This window comes from Periplaneta americana, chromosome 9 (assembly GCF_040183065.1).
Source record: "Periplaneta americana isolate PAMFEO1 chromosome 9, P.americana_PAMFEO1_priV1, whole genome shotgun sequence".
In the NCBI taxonomy this organism is placed as follows: Eukaryota; Metazoa; Arthropoda; class Insecta; order Blattodea; family Blattidae; genus Periplaneta; species Periplaneta americana.
This window is the reverse complement of record NC_091125.1, coordinates 136,507,773-136,534,706: the sequence shown is the minus strand read 5'-3', so window position 1 is coordinate 136,534,706 and position 26,934 is coordinate 136,507,773. Positions and strand designations below refer to the sequence as shown.

General features: G+C 36.0%; 1 protein-coding gene across 1 annotated transcript in view; it reads left to right on the top strand.

Moving 5' to 3' along the window:
* The first annotated feature begins 949 nt into the window (after positions 1–949).
* LOC138706539 (coiled-coil domain-containing protein AGAP005037) overlaps positions 950–26,934 on the top strand; it is a 1,408,895-nt gene continuing 1,382,910 nt past the window's right edge. The window contains exon 1 of the mRNA XM_069835948.1: positions 950–1,365. Within this exon, the coding sequence (XP_069692049.1) occupies positions 1,332–1,365 (34 nt within the window). The 5' untranslated portion in view covers positions 950–1,331. The remainder of the gene's footprint in view (positions 1,366–26,934) is intronic.

Below are 26,934 nucleotides of genomic sequence, written 5' to 3'. Positions count from 1 at the left end.
TTTTACTCACATAGGCAAATAAATCTATTCTCGCATGTTTATCAAACACATCTTTTCTTGAATTTTTATATGAAATATGACCTATAGCATTTTACAGATTGAAAAAACTTCAAATTCACAACTAGCGTATTACAGTTCGAAGGAACGTTTTACTTACAAGTATAACTTTATAGGTTGAAGAAACTTTATGTTCACATCTAACATCGTGCAGATTTGGAAGAACGTTTGACTAAAATGTGGTATTTTAGATAATGAAGAAACTTTATATTCGCACCTAACATCTCATAAATTAATGCATTTTTTTTTTACTCACACATAGCATTTTACAGATTGAAGAAACTTCTTATTGATACTTAACATCTTAGAATCTGAAGGACTATTTAATTCGCATACAGCACCTTATAGATAGAAGTAACATTTTAGTCACATAATATAGTACCTTATAGATTGAAGAAACTTTTTACTCACACATAACATTTCAGAGATTGAAGAAACTTTTTACTCACACATTACACTTTACAGATTGAAGAACCTTTTTACTCACACATTACATTTTAGAGATTGAAGAAACTTTTTACTCACACATTACATTTTAGAGATTGAAGAAACTTTTTACTCACACATTACATTTTTCCAGATTGAAGAAACTTTTTACTCACACATTACATGTTACAGATTGAAGAAACTTTTTACTCACACGTAACATTTTACAGATTGAAGAAACTTTGAATTGACGCCTCACATCTTACAAATTGATGGAAGTCTAAACTCACTCATAGCAACTTCGAGATTGGAAGAACTTATGCTCTCTTGTAGCATCAAATAAACGCAAAGAACTTTATACTGCACATTCCAATTTGGATTGAATAACTTTTGTGTCAAATTCAATTTGTACTTCATTTCTTGCGTTGCTATGGTAACATTAGATCTTTAATTACACAGGAAAGGGACAAGATGTCTTCCTGTAACGCCAGTTGTGTTCCAAAACGCCAGTGAGCGGTGAAAGAAACAGAAGGCAAACGAAAAGTGAATTTTTTAATCAAAAGAAGAGAAAAGGTCAATTGGCAAGCCTTATATCAGAATTTACGGGTATTCAAGGAACCAATACGGGTTACGTAAGCTAACATATCGAATAGAACAATATTTTCTTAGAGAGTGTAAAAAAAACGAGGAAGACGTAGTATATTGTTTTAAGTGAAATACTGTACAGTATCATCGGACGAAATATCTTAAAACTCTGTTGGAGTGAATTAGTGATATAGTGTTATTAAAGAAGAGAGAAGATTGATTGTGACATGGATTGTGATTGCGACTGAAGTGGAACTATCGAGATGTTTGTTTGGCGTCAATGCGTCTCTTTGGAAGGTAAGAGTAGTTTGTAGTTTGTTTCACAGTCTTGTCGCTAGAGGCCTCTCGTTTCACATTTCCTATCATTCCGAAAGCTTTTGATGTTTTAAGAATATAGTGAGGGTTTTATGTTTTCCTAAATGTTAAACTGTCAATTTAAATGAATTTGTAACGAGTGCGTTGCATGTTTTGTGTTTAAAATCCATTTATGAAGCTGTAATTGATGCTACTTTTCTTGTGAAATATTTCCTTAGTGTTATTTAATATTACAATATGATATTTTACTTCACTTCATATTTATATTTCTCGTTCCTTTTTATTACTGAGAAAAAATGGCAATCGAATCCGTCTATAAATTTTGAATTAATCCATCCGAAGGAGGGACAAGACCAGAAAGAACTTCGAAACATCTGATGATCTATTTTATTTCGTGCCGAAATGAATCTACAATATTGAAATTATTATTATTATTATTATTATTATTATTATTATTATTATTATTATTATTATTATTATTATTATTATTAATCGAAATTGTTATAGAAAATCTGAAAAAGTGTAAGTTTCCAGGTATCGATCAAATTCCAGCAGAATTAATACAAGAGGATGGAAACGCGTTATCTAGCGAAATTTATAAGCTTGTACTTCCTATTTGGGAAAAAGAAATTGTACCAGAACAATGGAAGGAGTCCATAATTATACCTATCTTTAAGAAGGAGGACAAGACTAACTGTAGTAACTTTCGAGGAATGTCACTTTTGTTGACGTCGTACAAAATTTTGTTCAATATTCTTTTGAAAAGATTAATCCCGTACGTAGGTGAAATTATTGGGGATCATAATTGCGGTTTTAGGCGTAATAGATCGACTATTGATCAGTTTGTATTCGACAGATATTGGAGGAAAAAATGGGAGTATAAGGGTACAGTACATCAGTTATTTATAGATTTAAAGAAGGCATATGATTTATTCTGTCGTCTCGGACAATGAAATACGTGTTATACAGTAATTCGTCCATATCAGAATGGTAGATGGGAAGATAATATTAAAATTTATTTGAGAGATGTGGGATATTATTGTAGAGACTGGTTTAATCTTGCTCAGGACAGGAACCGATGGCGGTCAAATGTGAGGGCGGCAGTGAACCTCCGGCTTCCTTTGAAAGCCATTTGTAAGTCAGTATTATTATTATTATTATTATTATTATTATTATTATTACTTACTTACTTACTTACAAACGGCTTTTAAGGAACCCGAAGGTTCATTGCCGCCCTCACATAAGCCCGCCATCGGTCCCTATCCTGAGCAAGATTAATCCAGTCTCTATCATCATATCCCACCTCCCTCAAATCCATTTTAATATTATCCTCCCATCTACATCTCGGCCTCCCCAAAGGCCTTTTTCCCTCCGGTGTCCCAACTAACACTCTATATGCATTTCTGGATTCTCCCATACGTGCTACATGCCCTGCCCATCTCAAACGTCTGGATTTAATGTTCCTAATTATGTTAGGTGAAGAATACAATGCGTGCAGTTCTGTGTTGTGTAACTTTCTCCATTCTCCTGTAACTTCATCCCGCTTAGCCCCAAATATTTTCCTAAGAACCTTATTCTCAAACACCTTTAACCTATGTTCCTCTCTCAGAGTGTGAGTCCAAGTTTCACAACCATACAGAAGAACCGGTAATATAACTGTTTCATAAATTCTAACTTTCAGATTTTTCGACAGCAAACTGGATGATAAGAGCTTCTCAACCGAATAATAACACGCATTTCCCATATTTATTCTGCGTTTAATTTCCTCCCGAGTGTCATTTATATTTGTTACTGTTGCTCCAAGATATTTGAATTTTTCCACCTCTTCGAAGGATAAATCTCCAATTTTTATATTTCCATTTCGTTCAATATTCTGATCACGAGACATAATCATATACTTTTTCTTTTCGGGATTTACTTCCAAACCGATCGCTTTACTTCCAATTCACTGCGGGCTAAAGCAGGGAGATGCACTATCACCTTTACTTTTTAACTTCGCTCTAGAATATGCCATTAGGAAAGTTCAGGATAACAGGCAGGGTTTGGAATTGAACGTGTTACATCAGCTTCTTGTCTATGCAGATTATTATTATTTTTATTATTATTATTATTATTATTATTACTATTATTATTATTATTATTATTATTATTATCGACATCATCATCATCATTTTATTGCTTCACATTTTCACTTCATTTTAACTTTTTCCGTTATACAAAGAGTAAAGAGAAAGTGTTCTAATGTTTAAAAATAATATTTCGGGATTCTTACGGAAATAAGCGTCTTCAACATCACTATTACTAAAAAAGGATGTATTTTGTGTATATCGTCTGTTTATCTGCCTATTATTGGTCGGATTATGTTTGTATATCCAGTATATATTTATTGTAATTCTTCACACTTTCATTTAGGAAGGTATTATTTTACCAGTATTATTTTGTTTGTCTATTAACCCGTCTAATCTAATCTATCTTAGCTGTCAACCTGCCTGCCTTTAATTCTTTATTTTAGTTTCAATCACAGAGGTATTCTATTCACGTTGGTACGTATTTAAAGACAATAATTACATTTTTAGGTATAGTAAGCATATTATCTGTTAAAAGTTTGTGTTGCACTTTTCATGTATTTTAAATGGAGTGGTGTATGGATTCCTTAATGTTAGCTGTGCTGTGTGTTTTGAAATCCATGATAACCACTTGTGCCTGCCAACTCATTCTGGTGATACGCTCGGTTGTATTAAAGTGTATTCGAAGGGCTTCATCAGGTGAGGTTTGAAAAGTTTGTAGCCTATATATACGTTCTAGTTTTCAGCAATCTCCCATCCCCTTCTGTTTCTCTACTCTGTAGCATAAACGCGAGAGATTGGAAAGGCTGTTTTATCACTTCCTTCATCTTTTATGTGAGTTGTTGGCGTCTATTTTCTCTCTCTCTGTAATTTGTTACTGATTTGCCTTTTCACTGCGATCAACTTGTATGGTTCAGATGAAAGATTAAGAATTCTGTTCCCTCCGTATATGGACCAGAAGTTTGTTTCGCTTGAAGCAGATATTGGAAGGTATATATATGCAGAAGAAGAACCTAATAGTTTTCAGAATTTTTTTTTTTTTTGTATTTGTTAGGATTGTTGTTCATTTTTTTCCTGTTACTTGGTTACTGGGAGACGTTAATATTTCGAGATACAGAAATCCATACTCTTTGCAAAGAGTACTTACTTCATTTTTTTAAGGTATAGTGGTGTGTACACTTGTGTTAGGAAAATACACATTTCCTTCAAGTATAGACAAACTTCTCCGATGCTTGAAAACGTTAACGCATTTTGGATTAGGACTATAAGAATTCCTCAACTTTTTCTAGGAAACAGTATCACATCTTCAGGTATATTTTAGGTAGGGGAGAGTCGGGTAGTATCGGACATCGGGTAATATCGGACAGTGAGTTTCTTTCATCTACCACACGATGATAGTACCTGTTTGACATGGTTACGTTTCTATGATATTGCATAGAGAAACTTAACCATGTCATTCACGTACTACCATATGGTGGTAGATGAAAGAAACCCACTGTCCGGTACTACCCGATGTCCGATACTACCCGACTCTCCGCTATAGGAATTTGTTCGTTGTCGATAGGAAACTTTAACTCTCTTCCCCCTCTTATGTCGTAGCGGCCATGCACGGCATTCCTGCTTCAAAATTCTCTATTGTTCAAACGAAATGGCAAAAATCGGAGTGTGACAAGTTAGGCTTGGATAGGCTCATAAATATTTCAGTTCCAAATTCCCTTTGCAAAGATGCGGGATTGTGTACCTTTTAATTTCATTAATTAATTAATTAATTAATTCATTCATTTATTCATTCAAATTTAGTTAACTCTCTTATTTCCTATTGGTACCAATCGCAAAGAATTTTGAGGTATAGAAATTATTTGCACTTATGTTAGTATGAAATGTAACGCATTTCGACACAGTGAGATTCTTCCACCGTTACTAGAATGAGTATAACATACTTTTTTCTACGGTAGTGCGTAAAGTTGCATTTTACCCACTGTCATCAGTGCGTAAAGTGAGCTTTTAGAACACTAAAATAATCACTTTACATATTGCTATCCATTTTACACACTGGTTTGTAACGGCATATCGATACAGATCATTTTATGTATTATTATTTTTATGTATTATTATTTTTATTATTATTATCATTATTATTATTATTATTATTATTATTATTATTATTATTGTTTTGGGATTTAATCGATTAATCTAATTGATTAATCGATCAATTTCTGTAAGATTAATCGATCAAAAATTTTTAATCGAATAATCGAGTCGATTGAAATTAATCTGTTGTAGTTTATATTAATTATTATTTTGTTAATACAAACTCATACCAAAAATTTCGACAATATTTCTCTCTCGGAAATTGCTTACTTAAAAGCACAATGGTACTGTTATTTTCTAACTGTAAACCAGGTAGGGAAAATCTTTGCACAAACATTTCAGAAAGAGATCGAGATATGAGGATAGTGACCTAGCCTACCTGTATTGAAACACAATGCGAAACCCTTATTAAGTTTTATGGTTTTCCAAAGAAAACTTCGATCTTGTTGTCAGCTCATCTTCCTAGCATATAAAATACATACTTTTCTGGGATTCGTCCCCCTCATCCCTTACAAAATAGCCATGTCTACACTGTGTGCAAGTGAGAGCGTAACTACCTTTTTCTCTTTCTAAAATCTGGTAATTCGATTACAATAGGGGCCAGTCTTCTGTTTCGACCGCTGTAGTTTTGCAGTTGCATTTTCTGTAATGAGTTTGTATATGAAGGTTGTGTGTTTAATTTGATAAAGAAAAAAAATCAGTTCTCTGTGGTTTATGAAAAGTGTAAATTCCATTGTGTCATATGAGAATTTGAGAGGCAAACTTGGTGAAACGTTTGGAATTAAATTGAACGATCGTGGAGAAGTGCTTGACGGAAAAATAAGTTTTTCGTCTTTAGTGATGCAGGAAACATTGTTACTAAACGTAGAGCGGCACTTAATTCGGAGCATGTGAATGCACTCACATGTTTAAAATCATGGCTGAAGCAGTTTTAACTAGGTGAGTCTTCATACTTTTTGTTATTTATGTTTGTCTAAAAAATTCCCGGAGAAATTGAGACAATAAATTATAAACCTCATAATAAATATGTTAGTAAGTAATTAAAATAGTTTTGTAATATAACGATGCAATATATATAGATATAGGCCTACAAAATTTAATACTTAGACTATCCTTATCACCGAACACAAATTAAAATTTAACAATAATTGTGTATTACAGTATATTAAAACATTTTTTCAATTCTATCAAAACTCGATTAATCTATCGATTAATCGATTAAATTCGAATATTTAATCGATTAAATATTTTGATCGATCAACAGCACCAATTATTATTAATTTATCATCATAGTCATTCTATAGGCCTATTATTCCGTCCCAATATATTTTTGTAATAGCGGTATTTTATCTATGTTTTCTCAAATAAAGTTACCACAAAATTCAATGTTTATCATAAACAGACGACTGTCCGGTGTGTGCATTTCAGTACTCATTAAGGCCGGCAGAGTGTTATAGTTGTCACAAACGCCGACCATAATGCACAAACTCTGAACATTCGGTAGAAGTTCCATGTACGGACGAAAGCAACGTAACAAAATGCAAACGAACGTTCATTGAAATTCTAGCCTTAAGGTGCATCTACACGGTTGGACTTTTCTTTCAACATACGCATTCAAACAATGCAGGCAAGATTTATATTTAATATTAATTATATGTACATATAAGCACCATGTATTGTGGGTCCTTATCACCACGGCATGACGCGTCCTCAGGTTGCGGATAGAGTAGACGGCCTCCAGATATGGAGGGTAGCTGCGAATGCTTTGAATAAGCAGTCGTGGACAGCCGATACGGGGTGGTCCTCCGGCTTGGGGGTTGGGCGAAGGGCTAACAACCCATCTCCGTATAAAAACAGCTTGTTACGAATCCATACTATAAGCCTCAGAATGGGACTGGTTGTTCTGTATGGTTGTGAAACTTTGACTCTCACTTTGAGAGAGGAACAGAGATTAAGTGTGTTTGAGAATAAGGTGCTTAGGAAAATATTTGGGGCTAAGAGGGATGAAGTTACAGGAGAATTGAGAAAGTTACACAACACAGAACTGCACGCATTGTATTCTTCACATGACATAATTAGGAACATTAAATCCAGACGTTTGAGATGGGCAGGGCGTGTAGCAAATATGGGCGAATCCAGAAATGGATATAGAGTCTTAGTCGGGAGGCCGGAGGGAAAAAGACCTTTGGGGAGGCCGAGACGTAGATGGGAAGATAATATTAAAATGGATTTGAGGGTGGTGGGATGTGATGATAGAGACTGGATTAATCTTGATCAGGATAGGGACCAATGGCGGGCTTATGTGAGGGCGGCAATGAACCTCCGGGTTCCTTAAAAGCCAGTAAGCAGTGAAGATTTATTTTATTGGATTATTTTACGACGCTTTATCAACATCTCAGGTTATTTAGCGTCTAAATGATATGAAGGTGATAATGCCGGTGAAATGAGTCCCAGCATTTGGTCGTATTGGGTTGAGGGAAAACCCCGGAAAAAACCTCAACCAGATAACTTGCCCCGACCGGGATTCGAACCCAGGGCCACCTGGTTTCGCGGCCAGAAGCGGTGACCGTTACTCCACAGGTGTGGACCGTAGTGAAGATGATGTTGAAAACGGCGCACCATGTAGAGAAAAAAATCTTCACGCATCTTAATTGAACGTGCGTTTTCAACTTTATTCTTTCAATATTCTTCCCAGATTGTATGCGTACGCGCATGGCAAATCGAACCGTGTAGATGCAGCTTTACACCTTGCCTGCGTTTGCTCTCGTGCCACAGATTGCTGCTCGGAAGAAATGACACGTTGGCTGGACGTAATGCATGAAATGTTTATACAGTGCGAGGTGCAGGGCTCGTCCGATGGTATTCCCCGCACGTGTAAGTGGCGTATGGGCTGTAAAATACATCCGCGGTCCCGGCTTCAAGAATAATTAATATTGCCAGCAGGTACTTGGAGGCGCCCGGCGCCATAACGATCCGCGGAATGTGGGGATAAACGAGTGAAAGATTGACCGATTCCCTGGCACTGACATTAGCTCATTTGGCGGGGAAAAATGTGAGCAACCAATTTCATGGTGCAGTAATCTCGAATTTGAATTTACGGAGTTCTACATCATCGGAACCCGCTTCGCCATATATCACAGCGAATAATAATAATAGTAATAATAATAATAATAATAATAATAATAATAATAATAATAATAACAATGGTAATGAAAATGATGATAATATAATAATTACTTATTTGTTTATTTATATTTATGTGCTCGAGAACAGCCAGAGGTCAATTATAGTTCAGCACAATAACGGACAGAAGATACAAAGTGCGAGAATAATGAAAATAGTACCTTAAACAATCAAAAACATAAATAAAAAAATGAGAGCAAGGAAATAAATACCAATAAATGAAACTGTACTTTAAAAGGATCTAAATTGTTCCCATGCAAATTGGCACATTTTATGCATCTAAGAGATTTTTGAATTTCTGTTGTAAAGCTTTTTTTGAAATCTTAAACCCTTAGTGGGAATACGCAGGCTGATATTGTTTTTATGATAGACTCACAATCAATATCAACCTTGATAACTTTGCAAAAAAGTGATAATCAATATTTTGACGTCTAGAACAAAGACTACAGCAATTAAAATATTTGCAGGTAATCTCATAATTAAAAACAGAGGAATTGGACACTTTATGAATTGAAATCCGAACAGGTTCAACGGAGAGTGGATATTTGTCATCAACTTATCACTAATCCCAAAGATGATTCTTCAGGAGAATTGTCACCTGTGATGAAAAATTGGTATATTACCACAACCCTGACATCTCAAAACAGTCCTAATTCCATTCCAGTCTGCCAAAGTGTCGTTAAACAACATCAATTCTGTCAAAAAAATAAAGTTATGATTAGGGGCAATGTTGATGACCTAAAAATATACTTAAAATGTTCATTAAAATGTTCGTAAATTAATGGAAAAATGGCATTAAATTAAAAGAAAATGACATTTAAATATTATTCACCGTACTCGCACCACAACTTCTTAAAAATTAGTCGCCTTGTTTCAATGACTGCCCTGCAAATCTCGGAGAGAGGAGGCAACTCCCTGGAATTTGGCTAAGATAAAGGAAAAGAACATACAACAAAAATGAAGGTTTTAAGGGAAAACTATAGATTTTAATGAGGATTTACAATGTGTTTCAATCAGGGGTGGTCTATGTCAGTGCCTTCATTCTCCGTCTCCTTCCGCGCTTCACTTTTGTTACCAGATCTTCCAGATGAGGGAGTGTGAAAGTTTCCTCATTCCAAACATGAATTATAAAGACATCCTCGTACCGACAAAAGAACAGTAGCGGTCAAAGCCCTCACTTAAACTAAACTGTTGTCAAGCATTTTATATTACTTCTGTTGTGTGAAGTGAAGCCTTCAGTGGAATGAGGGATGGACTTTAGAGTTTGTTCCAAACTATAAAACCCAAACTTCACTGTTATTCACTTATTCAGTAGGTAATTACAACTGACATTTTTGGTTAGAAAATGTTTTATCAGACCTATTGGTAAAGAAGAAAGCAAAATGTATTCCAAATGATACTTTCTGACCTGGTAGAGTGTGAGAGAAGGTCCTATGGCCTTAACTCTGCCAGTATAAATAAATAAATATATTATTATTACTAGCCGTACCCGTGCGCTCCGCTGCACCCGTTATAAATAAATATAAAGTAATTACATAATTAAAATAGGACATTTGATCCAGGGAACATTCGTGTTTGATAGAAGGAGAAATCGTTTAATATGTTACTTAATTTAAATGACATCCAAATAATTAAAATGCGATCATTTTGATCCAGAGACACTCATTTGGTGCAATGACAATTCCTTTAACATGTTTCTTAATTTTTATTACATGCAACAATAGTTTAATGAAGATTGACAGCATTTACGTTTAATGTGTATATTTTATTTTACTTGTTATAGGTTTCCATTGAATTATGGTAATAACTTAATTTTAACCCTTGTTTTCTACGTATTCAGTAAATGGCGCTTGGCCCACTATGGTACTGAACCCTTCAAATAAATTATATTATATTATATTATATGATATCAGAAGTTACTGTAATAACATTATAGCATTATGCCCATCTAGAGAAACTACACTTTCCAATGGTGAAATAATAATTAATTATACAAATCGGTTAATTTAGCTTCCGATATTACTTCATACAAACACAGAAACATTCTCTGTAGGCTATCTTTCATAGTTTTCGATTGTTGCTGTCCAAGGCCCCATACAGACGAAGTCATTTGTTTTTTAATTCATTACACGGCCTTAGATGGCAGTTATTTTAATTTTAAAACTCATTTATCTCATTAAATATCAGTCCTATCAAAATTTTTCAAAGAATAAAACTTATCGGAAGTGATTTGTAAAGAAATTTTTGTTATGTAACAATGTTCATAAAAATAAATAATAAGCGAGATATTTCGATTTATTTAATTCAGGCCCCCTCATAACCCCCCTTTTAAATAATGTATTTTGAATGCCATATAGCCTAAAATCTAAGTTACAACGAACTTAATTTATATTCCAATTTTCATCGAAATCCGTTCAGCCACTATCGCGTGAAAAGGTAACAAACATACAGACAGACAGACATACAAACAAAAATTTCAAAAAAGCGATTTTCGGTTTCAGGGTGGTTAATTATATATGTTAGGACCAATTATTTTTGGAAAATAGAACATTATCAGAAAAATTTCGGCTACAGATTTATTATTAGTATAGATTATTATTATTATTATTATTATTATTATTATTATTATTATTATTATTATTATTATTATTATTATTATATTTTTATTAAAAGTTCTTCAAAGTATTAAAAATGACCAAAAAATGCGGAAAAAATATAAAAATGACCTATTAGTTCTAAAACTTCAAAAATGCAATATAAGAAATTACTTTTTTACGTTGATATTAACATAGAAAGGATTTATATATTAGTAGACATCATCCTAATGTGAAAAATAAAAATATGACTTTTCATCAACATCCGCACCCTACTTATGAGGCATTATCTGTTTTTTGACTCACCTGGATGAGAACCTGATTCTTCGTTGTGTAAAGTCTGGTACTTGAAATGACTTGATTTAATCATAGATAGAAAATGTATCTGAGAGTCAAAACATGCAGTTCTTTGGCAATTATCCGCTGTTCACAGCTCTCCTTGTTAGTCCGTAACGACATCTGAAAAGCAAAGCAGAAATATGGGTGAATATGAGTGGAAACTGCGACAAGCTTCAGAGATATTTGTTTACCTTCCCTAACGAGAGCGAATTGGATTCAAGCTGGAGTTCACCTTCGCAGCTGCATGCTCATCCCTTCCGAATGTTCTGTCTGCCCCCAACCCTTCACTCTCTGGTGACCTTGAGAACCCCCATCCTTTTGCTCGTCTCTGCAGAGATTTCTAGAAATGATAGGAAACCTCGTACGTACACTTGCAGGAAAACACGGTGCGTTCATAAATAATATTTCCCACCAACGGGAAAAATATAAAATAACTGATTCAAGGAAGGACTTTTCTCCTTAAATGGTGATGAATATACAGGGCTTTCATTTCAAAACTTCCCAGTTTAAATAACTAATTATTTAAATTGAATTCAATTTAAACAAAAACCACCTCAATTGAAATATTGAGGGGGAAGTCTGAAACTAGACTTAATTGCATTTTAGATTTTACCCCCATCTTTAGTCACCCCCACTTTGAAATTTAAAATGGCACCTGTATACTTAAATATGAAAGAGTATTCAATTGTTTATCACCTAATTCATTTGTTTTCGCTCGTTTGTTTTCTATCGTCGCCTGGCAACCTGGATTGTTGTTATTGTTGATTAGAGCTGAAGAGAATAAAACTACAAACATTTATTGAGCATTTCATGTAATACTTGTGTTCGTGTATTAAATTATTTTAAAATGGTGTATACTCTGCAAAAGAGAATACAAATCATCCTTATTCATTAAATTGAGGAAATTACACAAAATAAGCTGTGTTTTCATGGAACAATCAACTGATAATAACAAAAATACAGGTTACCAGGCGACGATAGAAAACAAAAGATACAAAAACAAATGAATGCTGTGTATAAACAATTGAATGTTCTTTCATATTTAAGTATAAAAATATAGGGATGCCATTTAAAACTTCAAAGTCGGTGTTGCTAGGGGTTGGGGGTGAAATCTAAAATGCAATTAGGCCTGGGTTTCAGACTTCTCCCTCAATATCTAAATTGATGTGTTTTTTTATTTAAATTGAATTCAATTTAAATAATTAGTTATTTAGAGTAGGAAGTTTTGAAATGAAAGCCCTGTATACATTCATAAACGACATATAATATTAACATATGCGAAATTTTATATCTGTAGAATGAAATGTATATGATAAGAAAATGGATTTTTGCAATGATTCAAGGAAGAGTCGGCTTGGACCTGGATGGCGGAATCGTTAGAGTACTGGCCTTCTATGCCCGAGGTAACGGGTTCTATCCCGGCTCATGGCGATGGAATTTAAGTGTGCTTAAATGCGACAAGCTCATGTCAGTAGATTTACTGGCATGTAAAAGAACTCTGCGGAACAAAATTCCGGCACACCGGCGACGCTGATATAATCTCGGCAGTTGCGAGCGTCGTTAAATAAAACATAATTTAATTCTTTTTTCTAGAAAGAAATATGATTAAAATATTAAACTACAGACACATGTAGAACACTTCGTACTGGAAGGAGAGCGAGCATTAGTTGTAAAACAAAGGATTTTGTTAGTTTAATAATGATTATGAAAATTCTTAAATCTACAAATAAGAAAGAAATTACGAAATTTCATACCAAACAGCCACCGGCGCAGTTCAGTCGGCTAAGGCGCTTGTCTATTCGGTTAGAAGTTGCGGTCGGGAGTGGTTCGATTACCGCTTAGACAGATTACCAGGTTGGCTTTTTTCTGAGGTTTTCCTCAACCTAAGGCGAATGTGAGATAATCTATGGCGAATCCTCGGCTTCATCTCGCCAAATATCATCTCGTTCTCACCAATCCCATCGACACTAAATAACCAAGTAATTGATACGGCGTCGTTAAAAAATCAAGAAAAAAATTCATGCCAAACAACGATTTACGTAAGACAAAATATAGATTTTGTTACGTTAATAACGATTATAAGACTTTGTGAAACGACAGCCCAATAGAAATACTTACAAGATTTCATATCCTGAAGAAAGGGGTATCTACTATAAGTTGCAAGCTTTGTTACCATAGTAACTATTATAAAGACGTGTAAATCAAAAGATATCAGTATTTTTGCAATATTTTTTATCAGGACGAGAATTCTAGTGTAAAAGTGAGTTTTCAATACCATAATAACCGTTTTAAAAATTTGTGAAACGGCAGATAATATAAACTTTTGTAAGATTTCGTACCAGAAGAACGAAACATTTGTGTGGTATAAAAGAGAAGCTTTGTTACCAGAGTAACGATTATAAAAATTGGATGTACGACAGGTAATGAAAATTTTTGCAAGATTTCATAGCAGAACAATGCGAAATATAGTATACAAACGAGGTTTCGTTACCATAGTAACGGCTATGAAAAGTGACAGGGGATTTAGGAAAATCCCTTTGATTGCGTGTAGCGTTTCTACAGGAAATAGGTTAATGGAATTAGGACAGATAAATACAATTTGCTGTAAGATTTAAGCGTGTCCAATGAACGGAATGAAATAAGCTATGAATAACTGTCAGTCCTACAGTACTGCTACTGATACTGATGATGATGATAATGATGATGATAATGATAATAATAATAATAATAATAATAATAATAATAATAATAATAATAATAATAATAATCCGTGGCGCTACAGCCCGTGAAGGGCCTAGACCGACCAGCCAGCTGCTGGTCTCACGCCCACATGCTGAAGCAGAAGTGGACGATCATCCAACCAGAATGGAGGTATCGTGTGATTAGCACGATGATCCCCTCAGCCGTTATAGCTGGTATTCGCAACCCGATTTCGCTACCTATCGTAGCTCCCCAAGTGTATCACGATGCTGTGTGGGCACCGGTTCCATACACTGGCCGAAAATTTAATGATAAAATTTCTTCCCCCATTAGGACTCGAACCAGCGCGCATTCCGTAACGCGAGTCCTAGGCGAGATGCCTTAGACCGCGATGCCACGGCGCGGAACTAATAATAATAATAATAATAATAATAATAATAATAATAATAATAATAATAATAATAATGATGATGATAATGGATTAAAACTTAATGTACTAATAAGAGGACTAGTAAATAACTTTTGAGATGGGCAGGGCATGTAGCACGTAAGGGGGAATTCAGAAATGCATATAGAGTGTCAGTTGGGAGGCCGGAGGGAAAGAGACTTAGATGGAAGGATAATATTAAAACGGATTTGAGAAAAGTAGGATATGATGATAGAGACTGGATTAATCTTGTTCAGGATAGGAACCGATGGCGGGCTTATGTGAGGGCGGCAATGAACCTGCAGGTTCCTTAAAAGCCATTTGTAAGTAAGTAAATAACTGTTTCTGAGCGACAGACAATTTTATTAAAAATTAAGTAGTATAATGCATTTGAGAATATCCCGAAAAAATTTTTTCCACTACCTTCTTATAGAACAGCGGTCATCAGAACATTGCACTCTCGGGCTTGCTTCTCTTACCCGCAGGTCTCTCACAGCACCAGTGTGCATTCTTGTAAGCTTCCTCCTGCACGGGGGTGCATGTCGCCATGCACTGCTTACCCGTAACCCATTTCAGCGAAAGTTAGACGACCACTTGTATAGGCTAGAACAAGCAATTACTCAACTGCATTTAGAGACAAAAGAATACTTTTTTCTTTGGCTGAGCTGTTCAATTGTTTAGTGAGAAATGAAATTTGCATTTCAGAGTTTTCTGAGAAATAGAAATGTTACTTCACAGTTACGTCAGAAGTATGATAGCCATGATTAAATATACTTACTTACTGGCTTTTAAGGAACCCGTAGGTTCATTGCCGCCCTCACATAAGCCCGCCATTGGTCCCTATCCTGAGCAAGAATAATCCAGTCTCTACCATCATATCCCACCATCCTCAAATCCATTTTAATATCATCTTCCCATCTACGTCTCGGCCTCCCCGAAGGTCTTTTTCCCTCCCGTCTCCCAACTAACACTCTATATGCATTTCTGGATTCGCCCATACGTGCTACGTGCTCTACCCATCTCAAAGTCTGGATTTAATGTTCCTAATTATGTCAAGTGAAGAATACAATGCGTGCAGTTCTGCGTTGTGTAACTTTCTCCATTCTCCTGTAACTTCATCCCTCTTAGCCCCAAATATTTTACTAAGAACCTTATTCTCAAATACCCTTAATCTCTGTGCCTCTCTCAAAGTTAGAGTCCAAGTTTCACAACCCTACAGAACGACCGGTAATATAGCTGTTTTATAAATTCTAACGTTCATTTTTTTAATGTAAAAGAAAAAGTACGGTAGTAACTTATATTTGAGTTTGCTGTTCATGATGAATAACAGCATTATATTCTGAAAAAAATTAAAAGAATTGTCAAGGCTTATATGAATCCGGTACAGTACAATACTACAAATGAAGAAGGTTGTCAATCGACCAATACATCTACAACTCACTACCATAGCGTTTGCGGGACCAAAATAAGATATTCTGTTTTAGTTATAGATTTTCAGATTTTTATCTTGTCGCTATGATACCAAATTGTCCTGGTAGCGAAATAACAAAAGAAAGTTGCAGTTAAAGTTTCATCTCTGTGTGCATGAGTTTCTTGCATCTTTTTGACATCAAACCGACACTCTTAAATGTCAAATTATCTCTTTCTCTAACGAAGAAGGAAAAAGGGGGTGGGTGAGAGAGAACCTTTCGGTTTATTTTCGTCTTCGTCCTTGGTCTGTGTTGTAGAGGTAAATCTCATTTGTTGGAGTGCGTCTTCCGATATAAAAGTAACAAAATTTCATCCTCCCCCCCCCCTTTTGCTTTTTAGATGGAATTCTATTAACTCAGAGATGGGAGAGAGTGAGGTATACGTCTCTCTTTCTCTGAGCAACTTTTGTCTCCATTTCAGGGTTCAGTAAAGTCAGAATGTTCAAACTTTTCAAACAAAACCACGCCAGTGGGTCTTATCCTTTTATCCACTAATTATGCCCAATCTGAAGTTAAAACATGTCTTACGCATTAAGCCCCTTATTAGTCCCGCCCCGTCTAACCCCTTCTTGTGCCTGAAAGCAAATAGGCTTATCAGATCGCCTAATGTTATCCCGAACCTCCACCCCTATCCCATTCCGCTGTTCTGTGTCAAATTTCCAAACTCTAACATACCCCGTAATTACAAAACTCTTTAATGATCTTGTGATGTGACGTCAGAGGTGAATGTGCCATGGCCACAAATATATTAAAATCATACTCGCTTTCTTACTATACTGTTTTCGCTGTAAGAAAAATCCTAATGTAAACATAAGCACGTTGCTGTCACACCCGTGATTGGCTCCCAGTCGAAACACTCACATGACGCAGGAAAATATAGTTCGTATTTGGAAACCACAATCTTGTATTATTTGAAAATAAAAAATTGAATTCCAGTTGTTAAATACGATGAAACATTTAACTTCACTCTTGTGTAAAACGCCATATAAAAGAAAAGCTACTTTAAATTTTGTTATGTACTATGAACGCGGATGAATACCAACAGTAATACCGAGGTAGTCTGTTCTTGTAACAAGCTGGCGTCACTTGAGCTCGTAGATTGTTGTTCACGTAAGCTAGTATTGAAGTATGGCTTCTGTATCCTCAAATATCCATTTTGAAGACATAAGACTTAAAAATAATGTAATTGTAGTAATTATAAAGTAAATGTTTCCTAAACAAATGAATGCATAGTAGTGAGGTTAGGCCTACTTGACGAGTAACGGGAATTGTTTAACATGAAACAGAATGTACAACAGTAGGCGGGAACACGTACTGAGAATCTATGGCGCCAAACAGGGGCCAATGAAGCCTCACTTCAGTCACGTGCTATTGTTTACATTAGGATTTTTCTTACAGCGAAAAGATTATAGGTACAAATCCATGATTATTATTATTATTATTATTATTATTATTATTATTATTATTATTATTATTATTATGCCATTAGGAAAGTCCAGGCTAACAGAGAGGGTTTGGAACTGAACGGGTTACATCAGCTGCTTGTCTATGCGGATGACGTGAATATGTTAGGAGAAAATCCACAAACGATTAGGAAAAACACGGGAATTTTACTGGAAGCAAGTAAAGAGATAGGTTTGGAAGTAAATCCCGAAAAGACTAAGTATATGATTATATCTCGTGACTAGAATATTGTACGAAATGGAAATATAAAAATTGGAAATTTATCTTTTGAAGAGGTGGAGAAGTTTAAATATCTGGGAGCAACAGTAACAAATATAAATGATACTCGGGAGGAAATTAAACACAGAATAAGTATGGGAAATGCCTGTTATTATTCGGTTGAGAAACTTTTATCATCCAGTCTGCTGTCAAAAAATCTGAAAGTTAGAATTTATAAAACAGTTATATTACCGGTTGTTCTGTATGGTTGTGAAACTTGGACTCTCACTTTGAGAGAGGAACATAGGTTAAGGGTGTTTGAGAATAAGGTTCTTAGGAAAATATTTGGGGCTAAGAGGGATGAAGTTACAGGAGAATGGAGAAAGTTACACAACAGAGAACTGCACGCATTGTATTCTTCACCTGACATAATTAGGAACATTAAATCCAGACGTTTGAGATGGGCAGGACATGTAGCACGTATGGGCGAATCCAGAAATGCATATAGAGTGTTAGTTGGGAGGCCGGAGGGAAAAAGACCTTTGGGGAGGCGGAGACGTAGATAGGAAGATAATATTAAAATGGATTTGAGGGAGGTGGGATGTGATAATAGAAAATGGATTTATCTTGCTCAGGATAGGGACCAATGGTGGGCTTATGTGAGGGCGGCAATGAACCTCCGGGTTACTTAAAAGCCAGTAAGTAAGTATTATTATTATTATTATATTATTATTATTATTATTATTATTATTATTATTATTATTATTATTATTATTATTATCATCATCACCGACATTATACAGGGTGGAAGTGAAATAATCTTGCAAATTTTCAGAGCGAATAACTGATGTGCGTAACAAAAAAGTATAATACCATATTGGTGGAAAGTTCATTGTTTTCTCAGATATGATGTCCCCAATAACCCCGTTATATGGGGATTCTATGGTTTTCCTTTGTCCTCCCAAGGAAACGGTTGTCTCTCCGCCTATGCTAGTGAGGTGAGTTAGTATCGTATCTGTTGAATAAGAATATGTTTTGTTTCTTGACCAAGAGCTCACACTACCTAAAAGATAAGCTGGTCTTACAATGATGTAACATGCAGTAGTACGGTTACGAATACTATGGGCATCCAACAAACAAAAAACTCAGTGCGCGGAAACCAGCTGGCGTGACTGTCTCGCGCAGATGACGTATGCTCCCTTTCCCAGCATGCTCCTCGTCTCCAATCACATCGCCTATGCGCATGCGCACGTATTTTCTTCTTGTGCTGAACTGAACAAGTGTTATTGCTGCAGAGTCAGGGAGTCACATAGCGTTTTATATTAAATATTAATTTAATTTAATTTAAATATTTAAAACTTAAATAGGACAGTTCCATTGAAGATAGATACCGATGATGACTTAGAAAGAGCCGACGTTGACATCTTGTAATGTGTTGTTGTTGTTGTTATTTAATGCCGGGCTTTGGCAACGAAGCCATTAGCGTTCTTGCTCTCCAATATTTCTCTGTGGTGGATCCATCAGGTAGAACTTCACAGGTTATGAGATGATCTTCAGTCATTTCTTCTTCTTTGTTGCATAGTGGGCAATTTGGATTTGTGTAAATTCCTATTTTATTCAAGTGTTTGGCCAAATAATCGTGTTCTGTAAGCAGACTGAATTTTGCTACTGCAGATTTACGTGGGATTTCTGGAATAATTTCTGTTTTTTTTTTTTATTAAAATGCTCCATTTTTTATCTTTCGCTTTGGTACATAATGCTTGGTTTTGCTTGATTTTATATTTATTTTTAATTAGTCTTTTGATGGATGTAAAAGGTAGGCTTGTATTTGTATTCTGAATTAAATTGGTTCCTTTTTAGGCAAGAAAGACAGCAGTTTCATTTGCAGCAATTCCGCAATGTGCAGGTATCCATTGCAATTGAATTCACATCTTGTAATGTTATATTCACTTAATTGGTAATTGTTACAGCTGCTCTTTGAGTTCACATGTCCACAACTGTAGCCGTTATAGCTATATTATAGTCGCGACGCTGTTATTCTCGCCGTAACTCCTCCTCTTTGCTTACGTCTTAGGAAGTGAAGACTCTATAAAGTCTAGGTAGTTAATATCGTTCTCCATTTTTGTTCTTTCGTTGCCGAGCTACCAGATGAGGAATCTATTTGCTACACCGTTAAACATTATCATGTCGTAGCTCCTATGACAATAAATCAAATGTACTGTAATTATTGAACAAATAATTGAGCGGCAAATAACGTCCTCGTGTGCGCTCTGCGAACGCCAACGAAAGAGTCAAAATGGCGGGCGATTATGTTAAGTGTTTATCGAGCTTTAGGAAATGCATGACGTCATCATCAGCGAATCACAAGACGCACACGTTTAAATGTAGCCGACCTGCAACGTGATTGGCTGCCGGAAATTAGACCGACGGGATTATAGCTATACCAGTAGCCGCTTTTTAAAGAACGCGCCTACTGCAGAGGGGTAAGAGGGCGTATAGCATGCGCGCCGCGAGGAGTCTGAGCTGAGTTTTCCTTATAGGATACTTATAACATACATACATACTATCAGGGACTGGAATGCTTTACCTGCAGACTTACTAAAGGCTTTACCAACAACCAAAAACGTATTTAAAAATAGGCTTAAGGACTTTACTAATAGACGGTAATTATACACAGTATGTAAAGGATGTAAATGATATTTTGTTATTGAAGTGTTGTATCAGTGAAGAATTATGTTGTGTCAGTGAAGTGTGTTGTGTCAGTGAAACGTGTTCCTGTCAGGGAAGCTTTATAGTTTATAGTGGCAGTGCAAAGTATTTGAACAATGAAATGTTTTTGAAGTGTTAGTGAAATCAGGATAGAATCAATGAAATGTGTCGTAGTTCCAGTGCAGTGAGTGAGTTGACAGCGAAATGAGTGTAATGTGGAAAGGTACTTGTGCAGATATGAACATATCATACTCGTGGGTTTTAGTTCGAACTTAGGTTTAAGATACAAATTAGATTTATTTTAAATGTTGTTTTTATGCTCGACCATTCCGAAATGTAGTAATTATACACCTGGTAGCAGACCTTTAATGAATGTCATTAAAGTGCACCTACTCATTAAAGGTCAGGTCTTTCAGCCAATGACGACTCAGGTTACAACTGTTCAGCCAATGACAGGTCATCTTTCTACCGTTATAAAGCCGCAAGTATCGATTATTCTCGGATATGCAATCGAAAGAGAATTAGCGAAAAGTCACGGAGGCTGGAAATCAAATACTGTCGCAGAAGGTTATGTTCTGTTACTATAATAATTAGCGTTAATTGTAAATAATATTCAAATAAATTCAATTTGTCATCTCGTTTTTCAATGTCTAATTTTATTTCAATGTTATCTCTGTAGGTTCTTATGGCCTAGCAAGGTCAATGTGGACATCTGTTCCTCGGAAAAAATCAATACTTTCGCGTCTGCGCACATTTCACAACATATGGGACATTGGTCAAGGTCAGATACAAAGAAAATTAATAATATCAAGTTAGAAATATGGTCGAGCATAAAAAGTCGTATGAAACTCGCCTATAATGGTAATTAAGAAGCTCGTATGAAAATTATGAAACTCGCTTGCGCTCGTTTCATAAATATCCATACTCTCTTCTTAATTACCTTCATTATAGGCTCGTTGCATAATGTACTATTAAGTGATCGTGCTTCATTTAATTTAGGATATTTCCTATTATTGTTATTATTATTATTATTATTATTATTGTTAGTATTAATTATTTGTATTAATTATTGGTATTATTAACTACATTTTTAATTAATAATTTTATTATTGTCATTATTGAGTGTAATTAGTTACCACTGCCACCGGGTATATACCCATTGCAGTGTGAATAAATAAATACATACATGCATACATGCATGCATACATACATACATACATACATACATACATACATACATACATACATACATACATACATACATACATACGTAGGAGGAGATTTACTGGGAGGTGAACAAACGGACAGACAGACAGACGCTCATCTCTTGCAGAGTGTGTTACATCTCCCCCTGCATGGAACTGAACTTGTCGCAGTATGTATTTCTGTAACTTTTAATACTGTCGGAAACTCTTCGTGCTTTTCCCCCCACTTCATTTCGCCGCCGATTCGGAAGAGGATAACAAAACTGAGGTCTTTCGCTGGTGTGATGTGAATCCTATCATTTTTCCGTCCTCCCCTTCCCATTTATTTCTTTTTCTAAACACTGGGATTTCTTTGCATTTCTCTTGTACACAAAGTTTTGCTCCTCTTCCCGACTGAAGCAGAAAGTTGCTCCCATTTCTTGAAAAGGATCATCTCCCCCCCCCCACCCACGCCCACCTCCTTCCTAATACAACTTTCCTTTGAAATACAATAACAAACGTCAAATAGCACATGTGTACACTTCTTTTCAGCAAGAATCGTTTCAGGATATCTAGGAACTGTACAGACGGTCGGTTTCCACATCGTGGTCCGTGGTTCGCTTAGGATTTTTAATTTCATGTTATTCATGGTATTTCGTAGATCTTACGCCTTCATTGTAGCTTTAAGACACTTGGAATAAGTCAAAACATATATATTGTAAATTTTATTAGTAACACAATGTAATTTATTCCTCACAACAATAATTCTTTTCTACAATTCGCCTTAAAAGCTCTCGGCAACAATTGGAATTTTCACTCAACACAGTATTCGTTATAGCACTCCACTGACGACAATGACAATTTACTTGGACTAGTACGAACAACAATGAACTGTTAATCTTAACTAATATTTTCAAAGCACTATTTACAAATCAGAACTATCAGTTCTCGGTTCACAGTTCTTCTATCTCAGTCACTGGAGTTCACAGTATCTCGAACCACAGACCTTCAGAGACAGTTCACTGTACTCGAACTCAGGTCCCTCCAACTGCGGTCCACTAACGCGAACTCAGGCCTTCGGATGCTGACGCAGATGCGGACGCACACTCGAGTCGAACTCCGGCACACAAGTCTGGCTTGCTTGCTCTGGCTTACTCACTGACTGAATAACTGAAAACTGCTGTCGTTCCTTCGCGACCGTAATTTATAACCACAGCGACGTAGCCTCGAAAGTTCCACGCGTCTCTAGAGATGGCACTCCAGAGAAATCCAGAGCCCTCTCCTCTCTGCCAGCACCAGATGCGCGCGCAAACTCGTCGCGTTGACGTAATACACCCTCTCTCTTCTCTCCACCGCGCGACGTCACTCAGTGTTCCGTGGAGCCTGTGCGATCTGCTTTCTTGCGGGACGCTGGTCGTGAGTTCGAATCTCACGTCGCTGTCACAATATATATATATATATAAAACGATAAATAGTATTTAACAAGCATATAACCCAGTTTAAAACGATATAGAATATCAAGAAAGAAGGTTTAGAAAATCGAGGAAAGGTTTAAAAAACGAGCAGAGCCATTAGGCCTACAAATACAATATATTATGCATTGAACATTTAGAGCAATATTATTCCAAAGCTTTCGCAAAACTAACTCATAACAATGAAATTTTACGTTCAACGCGTTTCGAGTTACAATCCAACAACTTAACTTAAGTTTGTAACCGATAATAATTCATTTTGTTAGATAATCGAATGATGTTTTCGATACAAGTCTGCTGATGCACCCATTGTATCCTAGATGGCTATGTGTTGCCAAGGAGACTTGTGTACTACAGTCATTTGTCATTTGAACGTTTGTTATGAGTTTCTGAATTGATTAAAGTTGCAATACTTGCTACCATGCTGACAATATCTAACAGATGTTTCATTGTGTTCTTTCATTAATAACTAAAAAACTAAGGATTTTCGGACATTTGTTTATATGAACTTTTTTTCCTTGTTTTGGTGCAAGGAACATGCCCCCAAGGTTTGTCAAAGTATTTCTGAAACACTCTGTATACCAAAATACTAATAGGGACTCCTGGTCACATATTTTATTACAGTGTGTTGAATTGTAACATAGCCGGAAAAAATATCTACCACCCTCGATGCTAAGTCAGAATAGGATATCGCTTGCATGTCTTGACCTCATGGGGAATAGAGAATGGGAACAAAAGACTGGATTGTTCCTCCTGAAGGCGAGAAAGATTAGAACTCCAGCTGTTGAAGGTTGTGATGCGAACTGACGAAGGGATACTCCATTATACACTTGTATGCCTGTTTAGCTTAGGATATATTATATAATATGTTTTGTTTGTGTCATTTTTATTTTAATCTGTGTGTTCTTTTGGAGAGTGGTTGGATCTAACTATAGGTGAAGGGGGTGAAACCTACAAAGTAGGACTTGTTTTAGGTACAAAGCACGTACGGTCAGAAGACCCGTGCATTGGATTTAAGAGATAATTATGATAATATAACATCTGTATGTATAATATTACTCAATAAATCCATCTATCTATCTACATAAAAAAAAGCTAATAGGCGCTTTTCAGGCACAAACATACGAGTAACTTTTAATCATTTATTGTTCAGTTAGGCGTTTTACGTCCTATAGAATTTCAGTAGAGGCCTGTGTACAGATACGAAAATAAAATTTGGAGCACCCTTATTGTACAGGGACATCATATTATTTTTGCTAAAATTTTTAATATCAACCTGGCTATACCCTTGGATTAACGGTTAAGAACCGGAAACACCATTTGCTACCCCCTTCCACGACTGGAGTTCGATGATACTGGCCTAAAATACAAACAAGTCACTTTACTAGGTATAGGAGGGAAGAAAAGTTGTTCATCCATTTACGTAAAATAGGTAATATCGTGATTTTGAGTTTGATAATTTTATTAGGTTTTTGTTTAATCAAAATACACTACAGTATTAACAATAAGTGTTTTTACTCACGAACTGAGTTATCCATACGAACATATTCATTATGCAGTCTACAGCACATTAGCGTACAATATAGAGAATGAAGTTAAATTGAAAAATAATCATAATATGGATATTTAAACACATTTTTGAAAATGGTGGCCGCTCATTTCGATACAGGCTTCAGTTCTTTTGTGCATATTATCGCACTATAGACTATTGCATCTAATTCCAATTACCAGTTTCGTCCTTCGTACTAGTAACTCATGTTGAAATAATTCTGTACCTACTCTATAAAAGAGTACCTTACGTACAGTAAATTCAATCTTCACTTCTGCACGACCCGCACAGATAAAATTACTCAGACATGCTATCTACTGTCCGTCCAAGTGGTTATGTCGCAGGATCGTAGAAAGGGGGGAAATCACGTGACAGTTAATTACTTAACGAGATTCTTTTATTTAAGTTATTTTAAACAGTTGTATAATATTACGTAGGCGTCCAATTCCTAACAGAAATTAATGTTTTCAGAAAAGAGCTAAGACAGCCCAGCCACTAGCCTTTACAGAGGGGCGAGCAGAAGCAGGTGGGGGAAATCGGGATGCGACGTAGGCAAACGGACGACAGTACCTGTGCGAAAATGTAATTCAATATTGAAAGCTCTTTCGTCACTGGAAAACACGAACATATTTCTGGAACGGCTATACTCACTAACTCAGTACTTCTTACTATATGCGGCCTTGGTTCTGTGTGGAGGACAGTTGGAACTTCATTAGTAGAAGGGGTGGGAGTGAAGTACATTTAAAAAAACTCAGGTACAATAAAAATTGAAGTAAAAATAAAATGATGTCCCTGTACAAGTTTCGCTTACAACACACTGCACATGTGCAGTAAACAAAAGCCCCTCTATATATAGGCTACTACTTGTGACAGTTGTGCGAAATTGTTGCCTTCATAGAATGGACTTCCATCAAGATTCGCTTTAAATTTTATTCCGTTTCTGTACATGAAACTTAGAGATATCTAAATAACATACTTCTAGAACATAGCAAACAAAATAGATATGGAACTGGAAATCCGTTTCCTAATTATAGCATACTTCCCTTTGCATGTCCAGAGTTGAATGACATGAAGAGTAGAACAATCATCGTCGAATAGAGCGGACGGGATTGCGGTTGTCCTTGCGCATGCGCATGACCCAGCACTTTGCACGTATATTCCCGACTCCCCCATTAAAGCCAAGGTTTATTGTGCCGGAACATTCTCAAGGAGCAAAGTTCGAGACTAACACTAAAGGGAGCGCTAGTGTTCCAAGGATAATAGTGTAAACTCCTTCTCGTTCCAATTATTAGGCTTTCTTTACAACTAACCCCAAGAAGTTTTTATGGAGCTCTCCGAGTTTACAGTTCGGACTGTTCTTGTAGACCCAAAACTGTCCCTTTATAACCCTGCTGGTGCAGACGTATGGCCGTGTATTACACCTCTTGTTCCGTATTTCGGACACCCTCCTCTGTATGCCGACTGATGCGATTTGTAGGTAAAGTCACCTCAAGTAATTATTATAGGAACACACCTTTCCGCCCCTGAGCACGAGTTCTACTCTTTGAGGGGGGGGGGTTAAGTTTTTCTGTATACTGTATATTACATTTTATGTTACAATTATTAGCAAGATAGATAGATAGATAGATAGATAGATAGATAGATAGATAGATAGATAGGTAGGTAGGTAGGTAGGTAGGTAGATAGATAGATAGATAGATAGATAGATAGATAGATAGATAGATAGATAGATAGATAGATAGATAGATAGATAGATAGATAGATAGATAGATAGATAGATAGATAGATAGATAGATAGATAGATAGATAGATAGATAGATAGATAGATAGATAGATAGATAGAGTCCACACCTGTGGAGTAACGGTCAGCGCGTCTGGCCGCGAAACCAGGTGGCCCGGGTTCGAATCCCGGTCGGGGCAAGTTACCTGGTTGAGGTTTTTTCCGGGGTTTTTCTTCAACCCAATACGAGCAAATGCTGGGTAACTTTCGGTGCTGGACGCCAGACTCATTTCACCGGCATTATCACCTTCATATCATTCAGACGCTAAATAACCTAGATGTTGATAAAGCGTCGTAAAATTACCCAATAAAATAAAATAAAAATA